The sequence below is a fragment of the Haplochromis burtoni genome, unplaced genomic scaffold (assembly GCF_018398535.1).
Source record: "Haplochromis burtoni strain Fernald_Lab_line unplaced genomic scaffold, NCSU_Asbu1 Contig_180, whole genome shotgun sequence".
NCBI classification, from domain to species: domain Eukaryota; kingdom Metazoa; phylum Chordata; class Actinopteri; order Cichliformes; family Cichlidae; genus Haplochromis; species Haplochromis burtoni.
In genome coordinates this window covers 709,937-733,594 of record NW_024582541.1, presented here as the reverse complement: position 1 = coordinate 733,594, position 23,658 = coordinate 709,937, and the positions used below count along the sequence as shown (strand labels likewise).

At 39.5% G+C, this 23,658-nt stretch overlaps 1 protein-coding gene across 1 annotated transcript in view; it reads right to left on the bottom strand.

The window, feature by feature from the left end:
• LOC102302263 (urotensin-2 receptor) overlaps positions 1–19,567 on the bottom strand; it is a 62,751-nt gene extending 43,184 nt beyond the window's left edge. The window contains exons 1-3 of the mRNA XM_005934373.3: positions 18,952–19,567; positions 17,022–17,737; positions 11,741–12,119 (exon numbers count right to left, since the gene is read on the bottom strand). Coding sequence (XP_005934435.1) covers positions 11,742–12,119; positions 17,022–17,735 — 1,092 coding nt within the window. The 5' untranslated portion in view covers positions 17,736–17,737; positions 18,952–19,567 and the 3' untranslated portion in view covers position 11,741. The remainder of the gene's footprint in view (positions 1–11,740; positions 12,120–17,021; positions 17,738–18,951) is intronic.
• Between the last annotated feature and the right edge of the window lie 4,091 nt (positions 19,568–23,658).

The window sequence follows — 23,658 nt, the reverse complement described above, 5'->3', positions numbered from 1 at the left end:
AGTGGCTGTGCAGTCGTAGGTGTAGAGTGTTTCTAACAGTGTGTTTCTAACAGTGTGTTTTTCTACCTGTGCACTTGTGCTATTCAATTCAATTCAGCTGAATCAGTTTTATTTATATAGTGCCAAATCACAACAGTTGCCTCAAGGCACTTATTGGTGCTACAATCAACTGATTTCGCTTCGGTGTTTTCCAGAAAAAGTCAAGAGTGCAGTGATAAAGTACAAACTTCATCAACGACAAAAGCAACACAGAACAGTGACTCTTTGCATTTATCTGCACAAACAGCATATTAACCCACTGCTAGATCCCAGAGTGATGTTAGAGTTGAATATAAGCCAACCAAAGCCTGATACTCCACAGGTAACAGAAGCAGTGATGACCAGTCAAACCTGCATGTTTTAGCCTCCATTTATACTGGTATATGTTTTTATAGCATCGCTTTGAAGTCTCTTTAGACTGGTTTTCAACTTGGCAGTGCAAGGACAAACACTGATCCTGGCCTATGCAACTATTAGCCAGAAATCAAATGATTCCCAAAATGTTAATCTGTCTAGTTAACTGTTAAGCCCTTTAATCCCAGTTGTTCCGTGTGGATATAGCGTGTGAATGTAAAGTAGACACCGCAATCCTGATGGTGGTTCTGGAGTAATAGTGAATATCACTGCACATCTGGAAAGCATTCACAGCAGTTCAGTTGTTCCACACCTTGTCATGTTACAACCTTATGCCAAAACACATTCAGTTCATTGTCACTACAAAATTCTACACAAAATAACCCGTAATGATAAAGTCAGAAAAGTTTGCTGAAATTTCTTGCAAATTTAATAAAACAAAAAAACAACAACAAAAACATGTATTCACCGCTGTTGTTCAGTCCTTTGTTGAACCACCTTTGGCCGCAGTTGTGGCCTTAAATGTTTTTGAGTATGACTCTACAAGCTTGGTACATCTATTTTTAGGCAGTCTTTCACACTCTTTTTTGCAAAACCTCTCAAGCTCCAGCATGTTATAGTTGGAATAGTTAGTACACAGCTATTTTCAGACCTCTCCAGAGATGTTTGGTCAGGTAATAGACATTCACAGAGTGGTCCACTCTGTGGCCAATCCTTTATTAACTTGGCTGTGTGCTTAAGGTCATTGTCCTGGTGGAAGATGAGCCTTTGCCCAGTCCGAGGTCCAGAGTGCTCTGAGCATTGCTGTACATTGCTTTATTCACCCAAAAACCATCCCCACAGTATGATGCTGCCACCAGAATGGTTCACTGCAGGGAATGTACTGGTCAGGTGATGACCGGTGCCTGGTTCCCTTCAAGCATGACGCTCTGCATCCAGGCCAAAGAGTTTAATTTTAGCTTCATCAGACCAGAGAATTTTATTTCTTATGATCTGAGATTCCTTCAGATGCCTTTTGGCAAACTCCAGGGGGGCTGTCATGTGCATTTTACTGAGGAGTGGCTTCTGCCTGGCCCCTTTACCGTACAGGCCATATAGATGGGGTGCTGCAGAAGTGGTTGTCATTGGAGCTCTTCCAGAGTGGCCATCGGGTTCTTGGTCACCTGACTGACTAAGGGCCTTCTAACTTGACTGCTCAAATTGATAAGTTGCGAATACTTATGTACATGTTATTTTTTTGTTTTGTTTTTTATTTCTAATAAATTTGGAATTTGAAAGACTTTCAATAAACTATCTATTTTGTAATAATGCTGTAACATGACAAAATGTGGAACAAGTTAAGCGCTGTGTATATTCCCTGGACACACTGTAAAGTTTCTGTTTGGTCACTGAGTTGAATGCCAGAATGCTATGAATATCTACTGCCTGGGGACACGGCTTCTATGCAATCAATCAATTTCAGCACCTTTAAAAATACTATTGCTCATTTTTCAAGGTCAGCATCCATCCAATGATGTCAGCCTGAACACAAAAACTGATATCTCTGCAGGTCCATTTACTACTACTATGAGATGCAGTAATACTTCATACTGACTGACGCCAATGTGGAGAGAATCTTCATGGCTCAGCAACTTCCACTGAACTGTATCACACAGTTCTTCTCACACGCTTCCCTATAGAGGAGCTAGGGGATGCAAACGGAAACAGAAGGAGTTGAATAGGGAAACAAAAGCTAGCTGCAGTATTTGGAGGTGGTCAGTACATTAGACGTGGATTCACAGAAACTAGAGCAGGGCTTATTTTTAATGCCTTGTTGTTGAATGTGAAATTTATTGGCCACTGCTCGAGGATGCCAAATTGTGTGCAGATGCCAGACACTTTTGTCCAGGGTCAGAGGATAAGTATTTACAAGCACGTGTGCAGCCTGTGGACTATAAACACATACAGCTGTCCTGGGTCAGTCACACACTTTTTACACAACCCCAAATCCATAGCCTCTTCATTTTCCTCACCCAAATATCATCACACTCCTGATAATGTACAGAACATCACCAAATTCCCTAGGCTAGATTACCACAAAGACAAAGTAATCAAAACTGTATATTGGTTATGTAATTCATATAAATGCAAATTCATTGGATTTGGGCAAAGAGAAAAGTACAATAACAGCTATCACAGTTCTCATTAATTCTTAATGTGAGCTGTTTTGATGTGAGTTTTTTACTTTGTTTATTCTTTGACTCTTAAATAATTTTCTATTAATAAGAAAAAACATACTTGACACCTTGACGCCATTAAGTCCCTGTACAACCATAGTTGAGGCTCAGTTAATATTGCACCTCTCTGCTTTTTGCAAATAATGTGGATTTTGCCATTGTATTGGACTTCCGGGTCGCAAGTGGGGGCAGCTTGCAGCCAAAGAGTGACAGGAATGAGAATAGCAACTCCAAGTCCGAGGCTACCGTTTTCAGTGACAGAAGGGTGGAGTGCCCACTTATGGTTGTGGAGGAGATGATCAGGAGCAACAAGGATGCTTCAGTATGCTAGTCTGTGTGGTCAGTACAAAGTTAAGGGTGAAAATTAAGCCTTCGATCTTTGCTCCTACCCTCACCTACAGGCATGAGCGGTGGGATAGAATTATATTACAGATACAAGTGACAGAAACGGGTGGCTGTAGCTCAGGAGGTAGAGCAGGTCATCTACTGATCAGAAGGTTGGTGGGTTAATCCCTCACTATTCTGCAAATACCCTTGGGCAAGATATAAACCTTAAGTTGCTCTCTAATGCATCTATTGGAGAAAGAATGGTAGTGAATGTTAGTTAGTAAGCACTTAAAAGCATAGAAGAAAGTGAATGTTGCATTAAGGGCTTTGAGTGCTCCAGGAGAGTAGAAAAGCGGTGTATAAGAATCAATCAATTTACCAAATGAGTTAACTTATATGAAATATATCAAAGCTTCAGCTGAACAGTATAAGATTTCCCACAGATTTCTGCATTTAAATACCAAAGGCAGCAAACAGTGTTTCCAACAAACTGCTGGTTACTAAAAGAAAAAAGAAAAGGAAAAAAAGAAAACAACAGGCCACCAACCGTAAATGGAGAATGAGCACAGACTTTATTGTCAACAAAATTCATTTTTTCGAGTATGTCAAAGGTTGATTTGGTTAAATTAAATTGATTACATTTTGTCCACAAAAACTTCAAGCTCTCCCACAGAGAACCTTCCTTTTGCTTTCTCTTCTTGGTCAGTACTGCAGTTTCCTGAGAGACACTCACAAACATCGTAAAACCTATATTATGTTTCACACATTGCAAGTAACAAGCTGTAACTGTGTCATTTGTAGATTACTCATACGTCAGCTCATTTACAACCCTAATTAGGTCTATGATGGTCATTGTGAAAAGGAAATGACTACAGCTCTCTGTTCGTGAATTTAGAGAGAATCATCATCGCAGGACCTTTTACTCACAGCTATGGCTTTTCTGACTGAAGCCTTAAAAAAACACCCTGCTCAGTAAATCTGGCCATAAATCTTGTAATTGTCTTATTATTAATTTTGCAAGAAATACAATTTTCCATCACTGTAAATAATCAAGTTTGAGGCCTAATAAACAGGTTCTCTCTTCTTTTTTTTTACTGTGCCCATTTAGACTAACTCCTTTTGCAGGATCTGAAATGGGCTGAAATGTTTTCATTGGAAACTGAATGTGTAAAAATCACACATATACTGAGTAAACCATATGAGAAGACAACCCTCAGCAAAACTGCTAAATTTCTTATCAATTCCTGTGCACTTACTTTGCTAAACTCGTGTAATTCCCAGTCCATTCAAAGTGTCTGACTGGAATCTGGGACAGAAAAAATAAATATAACATGAGCTCTTTAGGTGCTGAAAATTCTGTGAGTGTGACCCGAATCATCTGTGGAGCCAATGTTTCATCAGCTTATGACCTTTCTAAAAGAGCGCTGGACCATTAACATGAACCCTGGTAAGATAAGGGAGGCACTCAATCAATCCATGTCTCTATACTGTATAATCTTGTTGAACAACAGAAGCGGGGGAGTCAGGGTGCTTATTGATCACACCAGAGACTTTCTTTGACAACACAGTCTTTAGCTATTACACTCAAAGTTTCCTATCACCTGCGACCAGAGAATAGCAATTCCCATTTCCAGTTCCCAGTGTGAGCCAATTCAATGTAATCAGCTTTCAGATAAATGACTGGGCGATCAATAAACCTTTTAGTGTCATGAAAGGAAGGAAGAGAATTAGCATCTGCATTTCTGGATGCCTTTTACAAAAGTGACCTCTGCTTGATTCAACCAAGCCATGACCAAGTCCAAATGCATTTTCATTTGGCAGCTGAAATTAAAGCGTTATGGGAAAGGGTCTATAAGATGATAACCGAGTTAATGAGTGGCCTATCAATAACTCTATAACATTGTCTGCTGCAGCCTGTGAGAGATGGGGATATCTTTTAAGTGGTGTTGATGTGCCCGGCTTTGGACATGGGATTAAAGTAATTATAATTAAAGTTGGAACATGTCTGGTCTGACAGGGAATGATTATGCAGCGCTCTAGCAGTCAAGGATCCTCCTGTTTGATCTTCCAGTTGATCTGGAAAAAATGTGTGCATGGCTGTATAGGCTATAGAGGCTGTGAACATGTAAGACCTACTAGACATATTTTATAGCTTTGATCATTTATTGAAATAACAAGCATAGCAACCAAACATATATGCATAAACAACTTTGCAACTGGTCATACAAGTTGAACTTTGGCCCTTACAAAGCTGTGGTAATCATATGGTTAGCAAAGATACATGAAAAAGAAAGTCTTCTGTTTAGATTCATGACTCAGGTATCATGTGTATCACTAAAATGAGAAAATAGCAGCTCTTTCCAAAATAATGTTCACCATATTTTTAGTTTAGTTTAGTTTGTTAGCATTAAACCAAATAACCAGTACTCTAGTTTATAAGCCGGAGAACTTGTCAGTTTAAAGATGTCTAAATAGTTCTAATGCCCATATGAAAAAAGTTGCATCAAGTACAAGGGAATCAGAATGTTCACTCATTAAGCATCACTGAGGTTGAAGACATGTTTCTAAATGAATTCCAACTTAGAACAAAACTAGCTTTCAGGATTTGTTTAGCCGACTCCTCGTGCCTGCTTCCGTCCTTAGACAGCATCAAAGATGGACGTGACTATCGCGACGTCATTGGTGGTTTGTGTAGTTCTTCATGTCTCTAGCGTTTTCGCTGCTATTTTGGTTTACAAAACAAATGGATGCAGAGAAGGCGAGTCTGACAATAACACCAACTAGCAATGCCAGTGACTTGTCTGTCACAAGTCATTAGCCACAATTTCTTATTCAGCATGACCTGAAATGAGGAACTGATCCTGTAATAGTAAAATATTTACATAGATCAAAGCAGAAAGGTTTTTTTTGTAGACTTCTAATGACTTGACACCTCCTGAGTGAGTTGTTCTTGGATTGTCCTACTGAGATGAGGCACCTGGGCAGACCCAGGACATGCTAGAAAGATTATATCTCTCGGCTGGCCTGGGACAAGCTGGAGGAGGTGGCTGGGGAGAGGGAGGCGTGGGCTTCTCTGCTTGGGACTGCTGCCCCCGTGACCCGGCTCCGGACAAGTGGAAGAAAAATGGATGGATGGACTTCTAATGACCAGAAGTGTTTTTGCAACCACAGCTATTGCCAGCTCGAGATGTTGAGGTAGAACTCAGGTTTAAGGCACTTCCCAGAAGCTACTACAAGTTTGTTTTAGGCATGTAGCTTAAAAGCTACATTAGCTACGACTAACATGGCACAGTTGAATAAGAAAGAACATCTGGTGTTCTACATTGATTTTTAATTTGTTAGTGAAATTGACAGTTCTGACTATGGCAAATATAAGGAATATAAGAGAAAACGCTAAATCGCTATTTTTCAGTAAGTGCACACGTTAAAGTAAATTGGACTCTGACGTTAAGAAGAGTTCTCAAAAATGATTATTTTATTGTAATGTGCAAAAGTTGCACATAAACTAATGGTAGGTAAATAGTTTGGTGCACAATATTCAAAGCTGAAAGTGCCTGAAACCACAGGGCAAAAACTTTGGGAGAATAAAATATGTATTGGCTGTGTTGTTCTGAGACACAACATTTTGTGCCAAGACACATATTTGAATAATTAACTACAAAATCTGATCTGAGCTTACTTACAATATAATATGATTCGCCATTGTCAGTGAACTATTAAAGCTTCACAATAATCCAGCAAAAATGTGTTGAGATATATTAAATGACGTCTCTAACTGAAGATAATTGCCACAGAAAGCATAAAAGCATACTCGTGAAACTTTATTACATAATGATGCAATGTTTCAGATGAGTTCAAAGTGGCAGGCTCTCACGCAGACCTGAATTTCCATTTACAGAGTGGTAGGAGCCCTGAATGAGATTTTATCAACAATTGCAACTTTAATCCAGGAGTCTCTCTTTTCCCTTTGCTTTATTTGTTTTCCTTTGCCTTATTTTTTCCCCCTAAATAACTCACAGGCATCAGAAGACTTTTCCTGGGACCAAAATGAACATATAAAATCACTGAAAGACAGTGCTTTAAAAGTAATGAATAATTTATTGGAGGCAATTGTCTGTTTTTGTGTATGAATTATTCACTTTTTATGTTCAAGCACCGACAATCATTACTGCAAAATCATTCATGCATATTCTCACATCCCTTGCTGACTAATTTCCTCTGCTTATCTGGAAGGAAAAGGGCAAGCATTTAGACCTGCCACTGCAATAATGACATTTTTCTGTATTTTTAGAGCATGCTACAAAAAGCTGCTGTTCAAAATCATATGATGTACACACAAAATATGTGAATGTATAATGTTGTTGTATATATGTATATAAAAAAGAAGAGACTACCGTTTCTTTTTTCTTTATAGCCATTCATCTTTTACAGTACAAGTATAGAATAATTCAGTTTGTCAAGGACGAGGTTCCATATGGTCATGCACTGACTGTTAAACCATTGCCCTGTTTAACAACAAAACCCTACGGGATACATTTTCCACACTAAGTGCATAAAAATCCCAGTTTCCACCTATTTCTGGCCTAAGCTGCAATAAACATGTTTCTACGAGGACACATTAGGAGTTAGAGCACTTTGACACAGCCTGCCAGACAGCTGTCACCATGTACAACCTTTAATGGAGGGAAAAAATTATCCATTACCTTCACATTTAGTACAAAAACGTCAGGTAGCACTTGCGCAATGTCAAGGGGCCATTTTACAAAAAGTTGCTTTGGCCAACCAAAGACGTATGTGGACACTAATAAAAAGTAAAGTTACAAGTTTAAAAAAAAAAAATTAACAGACGCAATGAGCTCATTTGTTACAAATTTGTCTCTCAGAAGGTGTTTAAGTCTCACTGGGCCAGCCTTCAGCTGGAAACATGCAGCACTTTTCATTAGTCAGGAGTGTGAAGCAGCCTTTGGGTGTAGGGAGGGGAAGATGCCACTATGCAATAGTTGAATGATTGAGATAAATTAAATATTTTTTTCTTTGACAGCTAAGTATCTATCCTGAAACATTTTTTTTTCTTTGTGAGAGTTGCGCAAAGTATATTGCTGTTTGACAGTCAAAGAATCCTGGCACATCCACATTTAATTCCAATCTACAATAACATGATATAAAGTCAATCCACTTGGTGATAGGGGTCCAAGTGCCTTTTTCCCCCCTTGGCAAAGTTTATGATAGCTTTTAAGCCCCCCTGTGTTTCTTCAGGGAATGTAAGCTGTTCAAATGGCATTATAATTAAAAGTTCATACTTAAAACAGCAATTTAATATATTTTGCTGAATTAAATTAAAAAGTGTCAGGGGATGTTGTGATTGCCTCTGAGAGGGCCAGCGCTTAGCAGCCACCTTAAGACACACATGTATTTTCTGTATATAACACAAGTAATAGACTGTTTAGAAAAGAAAAAACTTTAAGCATGTGCCAGGTTAGAATTAGCCAGTAATGCTTAATGCTAACCTAGCTTAGTTAGGTTTATGTTAGCTTGTGTATTTGTCTAGGCTTTTGTTTTTGTTAGCAAAACAATGGTTATCAAGTGTAAAATCAATAATATATCTATATTTTCTCTGTCTGGTACCCTATAGTAGTATACGGCAACACACAGACGATTATATGTTATAGACTGTTTAGAAAATGAGAACTTTAATTATCTGCCAGTTTAGCATTAGCTAGTGCTAAATGCTAACTTAGCATCTTAGCTAGTATTTACTAGCATGCGTGTTTACTGTAGGCTTGTGTGTACAATACAACATATCCATATTTTTCTGTATTTTTTGGTCCTACAGTAGTATAGGGCAACACATGGACAATTGTACTGTTTTTGTTTTGTTTTGTTATACTTTTAGCAATGTAAACCTATTTCTGTTTCAAATCATGTTTGTCAAGTATTCTGACTAAATATTCTTATCATGAGTAGAGTTTCAATTGACCATAAGACAGTATACGATGATTTCCTTTTAACCATTAGTCAGCCCAGACTACCATGCGTGTCATTTACATTAGGTGTTCCAGCATAAATCCAAAATAAATGGAAACTTGTACACCCAAATCTTGTTTATTTTACATCCTTAAAGATGATTGCTGTACAATCATTACACCCTGGAAGAAGAACAGTTCAAAGAAAACTTTAAAACCCTCAAATTACCATGACATTCATGCCCATGATGAGTGGCTGTAAACCACAACTGTATACACATGAAAGCCTTACTTTGATGGTAGTGGTTAGGGCATTAGAGAAGAATAATATGTGCATGCATATATGTGGTGTGCAAGCACTAATATGGAGCTGTATTCTCTCTGTGAAACTCAGCACATTGTTTTCCAAGAGTGGTAATATATGACACACTGCTAATCTCATTGACAAACCACTAAGTAATCAAAAGTAAAGCCCTACCAATATATTAGCTGCTCGTAAATATTGGATTTTCCTGCTATTTGTCATTTTGTGGAAAGAAAGAATCGGGATGTTATTGTGAAACATAAATGAGATTCGTTTCATTAGTAAATGTATGAAGATAAAAGCTGAGCTGAGCTGCTCAGCTGTGATATCCTGTCGTGTCAGTCTGGACTTAGATATGATCTGCATTATAACTGCAATGCAATCAGTTATTTCTATAGAACATAATCTGTAAAAGAAGAACAAGTTTTGCATTGTACATCAGCTGGCTACACCCATAGCAATCCTTCCAAAGCTCTTATTGCCAAGCTGGTGTTTGTGTGTCCTGGCACCTCCACCTTTTCTAATCCTCGCGCCCCCCTTCCCCTGAGTTCATCCTCTGTTTCTCTCTGCTGCACTGTCGCCATTTCTCCGGCTTCCTCTGTAATGAATAGTTTTAACCAAAATGTTCAGAAGTCAAAAATAGGATATTCAAGTACTCCAGAGTTACTGTTAGGGTACTTTATATCATCAGGGGTGACTCCACGATTTATGTCTTATGTAGACTTTTGCTAACAATTTTATTTATAATAATACTAATAGATTGCATTTATATAGCACTTTTCGAGACCCTCAAAGCGCTTTACAATTCCACTATTCATTCACTCTCACATTCACACACTGGTGCAGGCAAACCACAGTTGTAGCCACAGTTGCCCTGGGGCAGACTGACAGAAGCGAGGCTGCCATATCGTGCCATCAGCCCCTCTGGCCATCAAAAAAAAAAAAAAAAAAAAAGCAACAGCGCTATTTCAGAAATACCATCTACCTCTGCCCTTGAACTTGAGGTCAAGGTCACTGAGATTCAAATTTGTCAGAGATTTTTAGTAGATATGCCTATGGCAGGGGTGGCCAACTCCAGGCCTCAAGAGCCGGTGTCCTGCAGGCTTTAGATAACACCCTGGGTCAACACACCAGAATCAAATGATTAGTTCATTACCAGGCATCTGGAGAACTTCAAGAAATGTTGAGGGGGTAATTTAGCCATTTAAATCAGCTGTGATGGATCAAGGACACATTTAAATCCTGCAGGACACTGGCTCTGGAGGCCTGGAGTTGGCCATCCCTGCCCAATGGTATCAATGAAACTCCTTCGTCATGGACAAGCTTGGGTCATCGCACCACCTGCCCGGCAGGTTGACGACAATACTCCATCAGCCTTTTATATCAAATTATTGACATTTGTCAAAGCCCTCAGTGAGGCTATAGTGAAACAGACCTCTCTTCCATTTCATGACATACAGATACCTGATCATGCCCCTTTACATTACATTTAAATGCACTGGACATCGTAGGCACAGTCATGATAAATGTTATGAAAGAGCATATGAATCTTTCACCACAGCTTCTGACAAAATATTAGTGTGAGTGAGTTGTAACCTGTTAGTCCATGTAGATTTCAAATAACTATAACAACTTAGGACTTACTAAGAATTCATTATTCATGATTTCTGATGTTTTACCAGCTTTCTAACTTTTCCGTATAAGATGTTATCTCCGTGCCTAAGAAATAAGAATACTAGTCTGCATGTCACATCAGCATACAGAGCTCTGTCAATGCAATCAGTGAAGAGTAAAATGTCCAATACACACATTGCGACAACAGTAAAACAAAGCAGTTATGTTAATGATATCTGTGAGTCAGACATGACGCCTGTCAGGTCCATTTAGTTGACGACTTTTTTAAGATGTTTGGTTTGGCAATTTTGATTTGGCTCTTAGATTGTTTATTGGTACATTTCAGTCCCTATGAAAAGTTTTGTGACAACACCCACACACCCACAATCTCAGTACTACTGATAAATAGTTTCCTTCCCACGCCGACTGTGAGCCAACAATAATGACTGAGATGATTGTGAACAATTACCTGTCAGCGTTTTGGGAAAACGATTGCTTAATATTGATTTGCTTTATTCTACTTAGAAAGCTCCTTTTATCAGCTGTGTTGTCTGTAAAATTGTGCTCTTCCCATTGGTGTTTGTAGTCCAAAATGATGGCAGTGCTAATATAGATGAATCAAGCAACAGTTATCAAAAAAGCGCCACAGTTTTGATGTTGTGCATACCAGCAAGTAGGAATTCTGAGAACATGAATAGACGTGTTCAGCGCTATCTGCAATCACATAACTCAGTCTTTCCTGTTATAGAAAACCCCAACAAAGCCACCAACTCTAAAGCATGCAATGACTCTCATTTTGCTGATGCCTAATTGCCAGAAATGACCAAAGCACAAAGCTGTACTTAGCAAATTTTATAGCACGTCTTGTCTTGTTCTCTTATCAGTTAAAATTTTAGGAATGTTAGAGAAAAAGCTGCTCCTACCTCACAAACTGCTGTTATGAGCTCGTAGTGATGCCGTGTGCGTGAGCATGAAGCTCTCAGTGCACTGCTGACTGCTGGCAGATGGCGATCTACGCGGTGAACGTTGAAAACGACTCCTCCTGTTGAAGTAGTTGCCAGTTGTCCACAAGCGCTTGTTCTTCCTCAGATACTCCTTGTAGTTCTTGGTGAGCAATGTGTAGAGGAACGGGTTGATGCAGCTGTTGGAGTACGTCAAGCATGTGGTCAGGTAGTTGATGTTACGTTTGGCTTTGGTGGAGAGAGGCAACGAGGGGTGAAACTGACCCAGTAGTTGCCAGATCCAGAAGGGCAGGAAGCATGCCCAGAAGAGGAGCACGATTGTAAAGATCAAGTAGAGCACCTTCAAGGACATAAGAGCACAAAGAGATGCCATCAGAGAGACTCAGATTTCAATTGGTGGGACACCTGATATTGGGATGTAAAATGCCAAGCTAATGTTAATGCATACATGCCAACCCTCCCGAATCCCGAATTTCAGTGCCCTCCCAAAAATCTCCCGGAGCCACCATTCTCCCAAATTTCTCCCGATTTTTCACCCGGACAACAAAATTGAAAAACCATATCCCAGAATTCAAAGCACGGCCCAGCCAATTCCAGTTTCCAACAATGGCGGCAGCTACTTATTTTTACTATTACTCTTATTACTCTTTCTGGGTCGCAAAATAAACTTTTAACATATTTTCAGGCGAGAATGTAGCTGTGTACACTTCAAATATTTGAGCCAGCGAGAACAGCAAACCCCCGCGGTCTTTCACTATTCAGGTTAAACATGATAAGTCATTTAGATAACTTAAAAATGTTATTGTTCGTGAGTAAATCGGTTTGGCTGAGATTAAAGTTATTAGATTACATTAGATTAGATTAAATAAAACTTTATTAATCCCTCAGGAGAATTCGTCCGGGGTTTTCACACAACTCAATAAACGTCAAACAGAAAACTGATTAAACAGAAATGTGAGACGGTCGAGAATTTACGCCAGCATCCGGTTATATTTTAGATAGCAAGGAGCAGACGGCTGAGTTTCACTCCACCTAGAGATCTCGTGGCGTAATTCTGACCGTCCAGTTTCACAGTCGCTCACTTCCAGCCTACCTGGCTTTCCGAGGACCCGGCTCACTTAGACCGCGAAGGCCGGGTCCTCAGGTGGACGCAGCCTCTGAATTTGGACACCCCCGCTGTTTCCGACCAGACAATAATAACGGTAACATTTAACTTATTATATCCGATAAATAAACATTGTAAAATTCAAGTTTTTTTGTACATACACACACACACACACACACACACACACATATTATATATATATATATATTATATATATATATATACACACACACATACACCACATATATATCTATATCTATATATATATATATATATATATATATATATATATATATATATATATATATATATATATTAGGGGTGCAACGATATTCGTATCGATATTGAACCGTTCGATACAGTGCTTTCGGTTCGGTACGCATATGTATCGAACAATACAACATTTGTAATTTATTTTATCAACTTTCCTTCTGACGATGCTGTCTGTGTTGAGCGCTCAGTGAATCTGCGTTCGACTACTCCGCCTAGGCTGCACTGTCGAGCGCAGATCCACTGAGCGCTCAACACAGACAGCATAGTCAGAAGGAAGAGCGCAGGGCAAGCTAGCAAGACAGAAGTTAAGCTCTCCTTGCAACATGGACCTCCCCCACCCTCATTCAGATCTGGCGTTTGGAATTATTTTGGTTTTCATGTGACGTATGACCCTGAAGGTAAGCGAGTCATGGACTAAAGTAAAACAGTATGTTGGATGTGCCATGCAATGCTCAATTACATGGGTGGGAACTAGTGTGTTAGCGCAGTTAGCTCGTTAACGTGTTGGCCGTCTAGCCCCATGCACGGAGCGATCGGCGGTAGCTCGTTAACGGAGATTTGCCGTGTTGTGGCGTTAAGGTCATTTCAACGAGATTAACCTGAAAGCACTAGTGGGAACACAACGAATATGACTGCACATTTACGCCGACATCATCCTAGTGCAAAGACAAAAACAACAAGCATGCTACTAACTTTAGCCGAGTCATTTAGACAGCTGTTAGCACATGATTCTCCTTATGCTGCTGAGAATATAGCCCAGAAGAAGCGGATAGTATAGCTTTTATTTTGGAAAGAGACATTTCTCTGTAATAAACTCTCTTTTCCAAAGATGAGTGATTCCTCAATCAGATACAGGGCTTGCAATATCGCTAGCCCGACGTCCCGGAGCTAGCGATTTTTTCAGTCGGGCTACCAAAATCTATCTCTTCCCTGCCCGTCGGGCTATTGTAGGAAAAATATATGTCAATGCTTTTGCATTCTTTCAGAAATGTAGCTGGGTAATTATGTCATTGGCATCGGTGAGCCACTGTCAATATGTGACATATTGAAATCGCGTTTGAATTTGCGCTTGTTTTTTTGCTTTCACTTTGCAATCGTGCGAACTGTGTATAGAGAGCGACAGTACTGATCTGTGAGTGATGATAATTTGTGCACCAATTCCTCTGACATCGTCTTATTAATCGTTAGCTTACTATGCAAACATGACAAGTGAAATCTCCCGCAGCAAGCTTAAACATGTGAGAGGTTGATCGCGCAGAGAATCGCTGAGCTTATGTGAGTGCGTGTGTAAAAGCAGCAGGATATATATTTTAGTTCTGCTGAGCCAAATAAGACAGGTCAGGGTGAAGAAGTGACAGCCAAAGAAAAGCTTACCACAAAACGGAGAAGTTATGACAAATCAGACTATAAGGCAAAAAGAAAGTGCAGCTTTATGGTTTCATGGACAAAAGAATTTCTGTGGCTGCAATATGACGAGCTAAATAACCAGGGCTGCACATAAGTGGTCCGCAGGTGCGCATTCGCTGTCAAAATAAAAAACACGCACAAGGGTTAGGGTTAAATTTAAAAACTGTACTTTTGAGTTAAAATATATATTTATAATTTTAATAAATGACAAATTAAAAAGGCATGAACATTTTTTTGTATCGAAAAAATATCGAACCGTGACACCAAAGTATCGAACCGAACCGTGAATTTTGTGTATCGTTGCACCCCTAATATATATATATATATATAAGTATATATGTTAACCCCCCCGGATGGGTGGGTGGATGGATGGATGGATGGATGGCAAACATAATGGGCAATACAATGTGCAGACTTAAAGTCTTCCACACCAACTTGACAAACATCACAATAACGTGCTATAGCAACATATATTACACTAACTTTGATTTGCTGTAAAATAGTAGCAAGACCATAGTAATCTATTAGTACTGTTCATAACCAAACATCTGCTTCTTTAATGTGATGCCTTATGTGGTGCTGCTAGGTCAAAAGACTTCGGGTAAATATCACTATATCATGGCTATTTTGTAGAAGGTCTACCGCACTAAGAAAAAAGACATTTCAGTCATATCACTTTAGCCAAGTGATATGACTTAACCCAAACCCTACAAAACCCCTATATTTTGGAGAAAGGCAAAACCAGCTTTTGTGGATAGAGTGTAAATAGTTTTTGAGTTGTATCAGTTATCAGAATGATTTGTTCCCTAAGTGATAAGACTTTGGAGGACAATTTAATAAAAATTACATATTTTGATTGGGTTAAAGGTCATTATTAATGATGAGTTAGTCGTCAGAGGGTAAATAAGCTACCAACCCATTTCTGGTTATAGGTATGGTTAGGATTATGTTAACATAAGTCAGATTATGATTTTCACCTATTTGGCATACTTAAACAAAAAACGTATTACAGAAAGGGAAAACGCATGCATAAGATGTTTTGGCGACTCAAATTATTCGTGCACTGTAATATCAGTGACCAGTAAATCTGGTTGGCCCCAGATCTTTAATAGTGTCCCTACACAGTAACTCGTCTAAGGTATTGTATGGAAGCCAATGTTAACTCATTAATCCTTTCAGTAACTTCCTATAGACTTTGGTTGTGTTGTGTTTCTTGTACTCTTGTGTGACTTTAGCAACTATTGCAAACTATTTCCCTGTGGGGAATACTGACGTAATTTTCTCTCATTTCTTGGTGCAGCATGAGAACAGCAAGAGATTCACAGTGAAGCACAGCCCTGGTAGGGAAGGAGAGAATTGTTAGGATATCAAATAGTAGCAATTTTAAAGGTAGGGCAGTCTATATTTTCCCTTGCGCTTCAAGATTCTCACCCTTAAATGCAAGTGATGGGTTACATTTAAGCGTGTCGGGAGAGAATAAAACCATCTTAAGCCCTGCTATGAAACAAAATGGAATGTGCATCAGACAAACACTGCATAAAGTACTTCTTGTTTATTAGTGGAATATCTATGGAAGTTTGTACAGCATCTCTGTGTCTAACTTCAAACATATTCATTAGGTTGGTGTTGATGGATGTGTTCATCTCCTGCTGAGCTGAAAACTGGGAAAGATGCAAGAGATGAGGTCGAAGTTGATGCAGCTCACCAAAAAAGGAGAACTGAGATCGAGTTGGAGAGTCTGTGTGAAAACAACTGAAGAATTTTTAAGATATTATGTGATGCTCTCTTATTGACATAGTTGTTTCAGAGTATTGTACATAGCTTGGCCTAAGAGTACGATTTATTTTTTCCATTCCAGCTTTTATATATGAGGATGTGCTTGGCTGAAAAAATAATGAGCAGATAAATCTAGAACATTATAATTATCTGTAGACTAATAAAGAGTTTATCTAATAATAATCATTTGATACAAATAGTGTAGTAGTCGCACGTGCCATTTCTCTGTGGTTTTTGTTCTCAAACTAAAGTTGTGTAATTATTATAACATATTCTTAGTTATGTAACATACTAATACAGGATCTTTAATAGTAATGGAGTCACTAGCAGACTAGCAGACGGCAGGAAGATTTTTATCTCATTGTTATCAGTCTCACCAAGCAACCTCTTGCAACCACTTGGCAACCAGTCAGTCATGACATTGACTTTTCTCTAACAACCGGTGGTTACCAGGCAGTCACCAACCAGTCTCTAAACCTGTGTGACAAGGGCTTTAAATCTCTGGGAAACACTGTATTGCCCTTTTGTTTCCAGGAAGAAATGTGGGTTTGAATAGAATTGGCATAGATAGCTGAGTAGTGGCATTTAAATATTCAATCCACACAAAAGGATTTGATAAGTGGTAAGACAGTAAGTGCAATGATAAAGCAAAATAGTCACATTAATTTGTGCTTAACTTACCTTTTGATTTGGTAATTTTTTGGTCTGCTTGAATGTCTCTGTCTGTGAAATCCAATAAGTGCGTGCAAGCTGGATGTAAAGATAGCCAATAATCAGTCCTGGAGCGACAATGCTAGTGCAAAACAGGAAGGAGATGTAAATCTTGTAGGAGAGCGGTGACAAAGTGGACTGACACATAGGCTTGGTGCCCACTGCCATCAGTTGAATTCTCACGATCATCGGTAGGGTGAGGATTAGAGAAGCTACCCAGACAAGTAGGGCAATAGCTTTCCGATAACTTTTCGATCGTTTCACTGTGTCGAGTGGCTTGAGCACTGCAAAGTAGCGTTCTGTACTCATGATTGTCAGAGTAAAGATGCTTGCGTGCATAGTCAGGAAGTCCATGCTTATCAGAATCCGACACCCTGCATCTCCAAAGTACCATCCCTTCAGGAAGTGTGTGCAGACTACGAAGGGGATGGTGAGAAGATACAGCAGATCTGCTAAAGCTAAGTTTATGATGTAGATGTACATGGAGGCTGCAGACCTCATGGAGTGGCACATCACCACCAGGGTGTAGATGTTCCCGGAGACTCCAATGAGACACATGATGGAGAGGATGGTTCCAATGGTAAAGGTGGCGGCTGTATCTTCAAGTGAGTTCAGAGGAGGGTCAGTTGCATTGCCGCCCCTTTCCACCAGGACTCCCACAGGCTCCATGGACACTGTTGTCATGTCTGGATGCAAGAGAAATGTATGGGAACAGGGAAATGATATATTAGCTCTCCAATATAGCCAATGCATGGAAGCTATTTTAATGAAGTGGATCTTTTGGGGATTTATAAACAGATTGCTAAAGTGTTAAAAAGACTATACTGGCATATTTTCTGCAAGCTATCATCTCCATTTTGAAAAAACACGCCAATAGGTAGAGATCTAAACCATCTCTCACTCTGAGTCTCTGACTCATTGCATATTTACAGAGGTGGAGACCAAAAAGTGTCAAAACTGCTAAACAAAAGGTTAAATTTCTGTCTGACTAAAGTTTAATCTGATTAATAAAAATTACCACAGCAGTGTTTTAGTAAGACCAAGTTGGTCAAGAAGTGAGGCGTTATCCTAAGTTTTGATACTGTAGTACTAATGTTTAGATTCAGTCTGCACACTGTGACTCAAATGATGCAGAAAATCTGACACTGAAATAATCTTTGATGGAAATTTGCGCTCTTGTTATTGAGTGTTATCTGTCTGATTAACATTAGCACAATATTAATCTCTGGTGACAAAAATGTGTCATAATTCTCTGCAAGTTTTTAAATGGGAAGAAGTTCGTTTTTATATCATGCACTAACAAATATGTAGCCTATGGTCTTATATGTTATTCTTTGAATAAGTTATGACTCCGTGTTATGAATCAGAATTATGACTTATGTGCTGAACTTAAAGTAAACATACTGTGAGTTTCTAACTTGGTCAGTTGGTTACACATTGAGGTCTAGGCTGGAACCATGAATCTTAGTTTCTAAAGAAAATTTTGCTTATTCCCATTTGATTACCGCACAACTTAAGAAAAAGAGTCTCATGAACATTGCACAACTGAAAAATGATCCAAGTCATTTCTCAGAAGTAAGACTAAAGCTAAATGTATCAGAGTTGATCCAGTTGTTGCACTGATGTCTTTACTGAGTCATAGACATCTTCTTGTCAAGATTAATGCTCACCTGTCAAAATTCAGACAGAAATCACTAAGATGTAATTTCTCCGTTGTGACTTAAGTAGTACCAAAAAGCACCAGGGGCAGAGATAAAGTCAGGCTGGACTTATATTACATTTTAGCCTTCAGTAATAGAATTTCCTGGCAAGCTCAGAAAAGAACAGCAGTTCCTACTACATGCATGTAAATGCACAATTACAAATCTATTTGGGAAATAAAGTGAACTGGCTGACTTACCTGGGCTGCCTTACTGGACAGAAGAGGTTCAACACTCAGCTGTGGTTCCACTGGCCATGCTCTGTCAAACTTCACACTTGCTGGACAAATTTCACACTCCATAAAAGTCCCCACAGAGTGTAGAAAGGAAACCCACAGGTGGAGCAAAGGAAAATAAATTTATATCCAGGAGTCCTGAAGGAGGAAAATGACCTAAATGAGTCATCGACTACAACAAAAACCCTTCCACTGTTGACTCGTCTCTCGACAGCAAATCAACCAATCTAACGTGTCTTGATTCAAGAGAAAGTGCATTCATAGCAGCCTTAAAAGTTCTCTCCTATTCCCTTCACTCTTTGTGCACCTTAGCAGCATCCACGTACAGGATGTCAGCATCGGCAGAATCGGAAGAGAGAGAAAGAGAGAGAGAGAAAGGGGGGGAAGAAAGCATCAGTGAAACAATCACAGAAGTGAGAATCACGTTCAGCTACAGCTGGCTATGGAGAATCCTCTGTTTGACTGAGAGAGAGAGAGTTATAGAGAGAGTGTGAGTATCAGAGGTAGAGAGGGCTGAGCAAAAGCAGGGAGAAAGGGAGGGAGGGAAACAGAGCTATCAGTGAGGTACTCTCGCTGAGAAGCCTGAAAGTGGGAGGGAGAAGACGCAGAGAACGGACAGCAGAGAGGTATGCAGGAAATGCATTCTGCTCTCTCTCCTTCTCTCTTTCACTCTGTAACCCCTGTGCCCTCTATTTCCATGTGACAGGGGCGTGTGCAACAAACTGATATGCAATAACAGGACTTGAGACACACTCGCATGACAGCCTCACAGACACACAAAAAACATGCAGTAAATAAAAGATATATAGCAATGGCAATTTGTTAGATTGTGTTTGTTATTTTAACTAAATGGTTACAGAGTCAGCGTCAACTACCACTGCAGCAATTTGCCTCAGACTGCTGCAGAGAAGCTGATATAAATTAAACAGTGTTGTTGGCTTTCTGTCACTGCTACATGCTGAATATGGACTACATGTTAATACAACTGCATGTCAGGTCAAAGACGCGTAGTTCCCCCTTTTTACCTAGAAGAGCAATTGTAAAATTACAGTGTATAAAATTTTACCACTAGGTGTCAGTAAATTGCAGTCAGCTGAATTTACCCCCACTATTTAGCCTGTGTAATTGACTATGTGCACGTTAGCATATGCTACTTCCGGTGCGGAAACTTCTGTGAGGAGCTTTGTTTCCGGTGTCCTATTCACGCCCTGTTTACGGTCCAAAACAAGTTAAGCAAATGAATGAATCAAGCGGCGATTTACATTTCTATAGATGTCTTGGGCATTTACCCAGTATATCTGTAAATGATGTTCATCGACTTGTTGATATTTTTCCCCCGAGCCTCAGAGCACAAGAGAAAAGGGATTCAAATGTTATATTTCTCAGCTGTCGCTCTTTTATCGCGGGTGTTATGTTCTAAAAATAACCAGCGATAGGTGAAATCAAGTAGCCAATTGTATTTTTTGACGGTGCAAAACGTTTGGTGGACATCGTGGACATACAGTACTGCACTTCAGAGTCACACTGCTAGCGATCGATGCAGTGATTCTGTACTGTACAGGAGAGACGTCACGGAGGAGATCGTCTGCAGCGATCAGGACGCAGGACACAATGTGACATAAAAAAACGTGCAAACTTGCACTAAAAAAATCTGCGAAACAGCGAGGTGAAAGGTGAACCGCGTTAATACCGAGGGACCACTGTAATTTTGAAGGTAAGTCACAATATATCCTTCGTAAATACTAATGTATAGAAACCCGTACCATTCATTTTTTGTGTGGCTTTTTTCACGGTTTGTTAACATGCTGTGTAGGTGTGTACTTGACTAGCTGATATCGACATAACGGGGAAAGATCTGGTTTGACTATTCTTCAACTGTAGTTTGAATGCTGAACATTTGCCTGTTTAAATCATAATAGTTGTCACTATACAGAGATGTGCTTCTGAATGTGGACGATGTGTCTTCTGCTGCAGTAATGCAGTTCTGCTTGTGTTGAGTGATGTAAACAACTGATCGATCTAAACTCTTTAAATGTCAAAATTGATCATTAGATTTTTTATGGCACAACAGTGGTGAGTGTTCCCACCTTCTGCTCTTTGTAACTTACCGTGATCTTTCCGTTTTCGAGTTTTGGACATGATTTTGGAGTATATCTTTGCAGTAACGATTGACCACAAAGTAAAGCTACCGGAAATGTACAACCCCACATCCGGTCTCAAACCAGGAAGTTAGCATTTTCTCGTGCACAGGGTCAATACTAGCTACGGTGACCACTGCAGGACAAAAAAGGTCTGGCTGCCATTCATCTGTAGTGAGTGCTTGCTGTTAGTTAGCCGTTTATCTTAGATGTCAGTATACTGGTTATCCTCGTCTATTTTCTGTAGGGAAGACAGTAAAACTTTGTGAAAAGAGTCTGATATGAATCAACGACTTAGTGAACCTCTCTTTTGTCTGATGATAGTGATACTGATGAAAGTTGTTGAGGATATCCTGAACTTTTGTCTTAGTAAGCGTTGTCAGGCGATAGCTGCTGTTAGCCTCCGTTAGCTACCGTTAGCTGGCACTGGCGAAACTGTCTTTGAACATTGTTGGACTTTTACTCTTAGCTAATAAACTTTCATAAGATGTGAGAATGTTATAAAAGTGTTTATCAGAGGGGAAGTGTGATTATTAGACTAGAGCCTAACATTAGCTGGCAATATTTTAGCTTATAACCATCTGTTGCTGAGGTGAGGAGGTGGAAAAGAGGAAGAAGAGTGAACAATGGAGGAGGCATAGAAAAAGATAATAAGAAAGAAACAATGAAAATATCCACGTACAAATAAAGAGCTCTTTATGATCTTTAAATTAAAAGTAACTGATAAGGCGCACATTTATTTACAACAATAAATAAAATATATTGTACCTTATAATATAAAGTGCCTTGAGGTTACTGCTGTTATAATTCTGCACTAGATGGATAACATTTAATTAAAGCACAACCGTGTATTTTTTCTATTAAATACCCACCACCCAAAAGTACTTGCTGTAGCTTTAAATAAAGCAGTAGCAGATAAAAAGCTTTTATCCAATGAAAGAGAAACAGGATGCAGGTCAGAGTAGAAGACAGATGTTTAATGTGCTTACTAAACAACTTTTATTGAAAGGAATGCGGCACAATCTTTAAATGAAACAGCTCTATTACGATTATTGTAATAGGTCCATGGGGGACGTGCAAAATGATCCACAGGCAGAGGTTAATGATCATATTGGACAGAAGTCAAAAGACAAGTGCTGGCACATGCACATTATCCATAACATGTATTAGCAAGTGGATACGTCAGTAGGGTAGAGTAATACTTCAGCTAAGGAGTTTTTGTCTGCAGAGTATTAGGCCAACTCCCATTACAGCCGTGTACTCTATATTGTCTGTTCTTGGTGTTGTCTTACACTCTAAATATTAACTTCAGTTTGTCACAAATGCCTGACAAGTCTTTTTTTAACCTGCGCATGTTTAATGGAATGTGACAGCTTAATAGTTCTTCTCTTAGAGGTGTGACACCATGAGTGCAGTGGGTTACTACCAAACAGATCTTCCATTTGATGCTATTCAGGCTTTTTCCAACTTAATCTGTGTTATGTCTGGTGCCACTGACGCCTGCTCTATTCCAGAATATATACATGGAATTGTGCGGAGGGCCCATAAACAGCAGGATGATAATATGAACACTGTTTTGTAGTAGAAAACAATTTAGGCTAATGCGAGTGTAACCCCCACCACTTTCTGTTTGCTGTTTCCCACTTATCTGATCGGAGTTGGGCTCCAGGCAGGCTGATTTTTCACAGAGATGGACATTCAGACAGGCTCTCACATTTATAGCGGTTACCTTCTGACCTCAAAGGTTGGAACTCCATTTATCACAGTACAGCCTCTCTTCACTGCGAGTCAATGTACACAGACACTCTAGCTAGATGATAAACTGTTTTCAACTAGCAGCCATGAAGTATTCATGAAACTTCAGCAAATGCATGCTGGCAACAGAGGTGAAATGACAAGTGGCTGCTATAAAAGAACACTTAGGAGGCTCAAAAGAGACAGAAATCTTTTTGACAGTGTGCATTTGCTTTTTGGATGGAAATGAATGTTAAAGAATTGCTATCAAAATTGAGCAGGTATAACCGGATGCATGCGCATCAGTTAAAAAAGGCAAGCGACCTCTCCAAAGCACTCTGCACAAACAATAGAAAATAAATTATCAGGTGTTATGCAATCCCCTGCTCTGGGGGAGTGAGTGTGTGAAATGGCCCTGGAGTTCATAATGTCTGTCTGTGGGGTCTTATCTCGACCTGGGTGACATTGCTTCTGCATGATGTGTGTGAGAATGTTTAGACATCACCCTCACCAAAAAGCTATATGGAAAAAGGGGTTAATAGAGCTGTGATGAGCAGCTATTACATCCAGATTAAGACTGCCCATGAGAAGTGATTGCATGGTAAATTATGCAGTGCAACTGCCTGTTGCAGATTGCTGCAGTCATGAGATTTTAAAGGATGACACTCACATCCGTGTCATTACCCGCTACACGCTCACACACAGGAAGGGCCAATTGAGACTAGACTAGTAACAAAAACAGAGTAATCAGGCCGTACACAAAGATAGATTGTTATCCCCATCAAACTGGCAGCTCTGT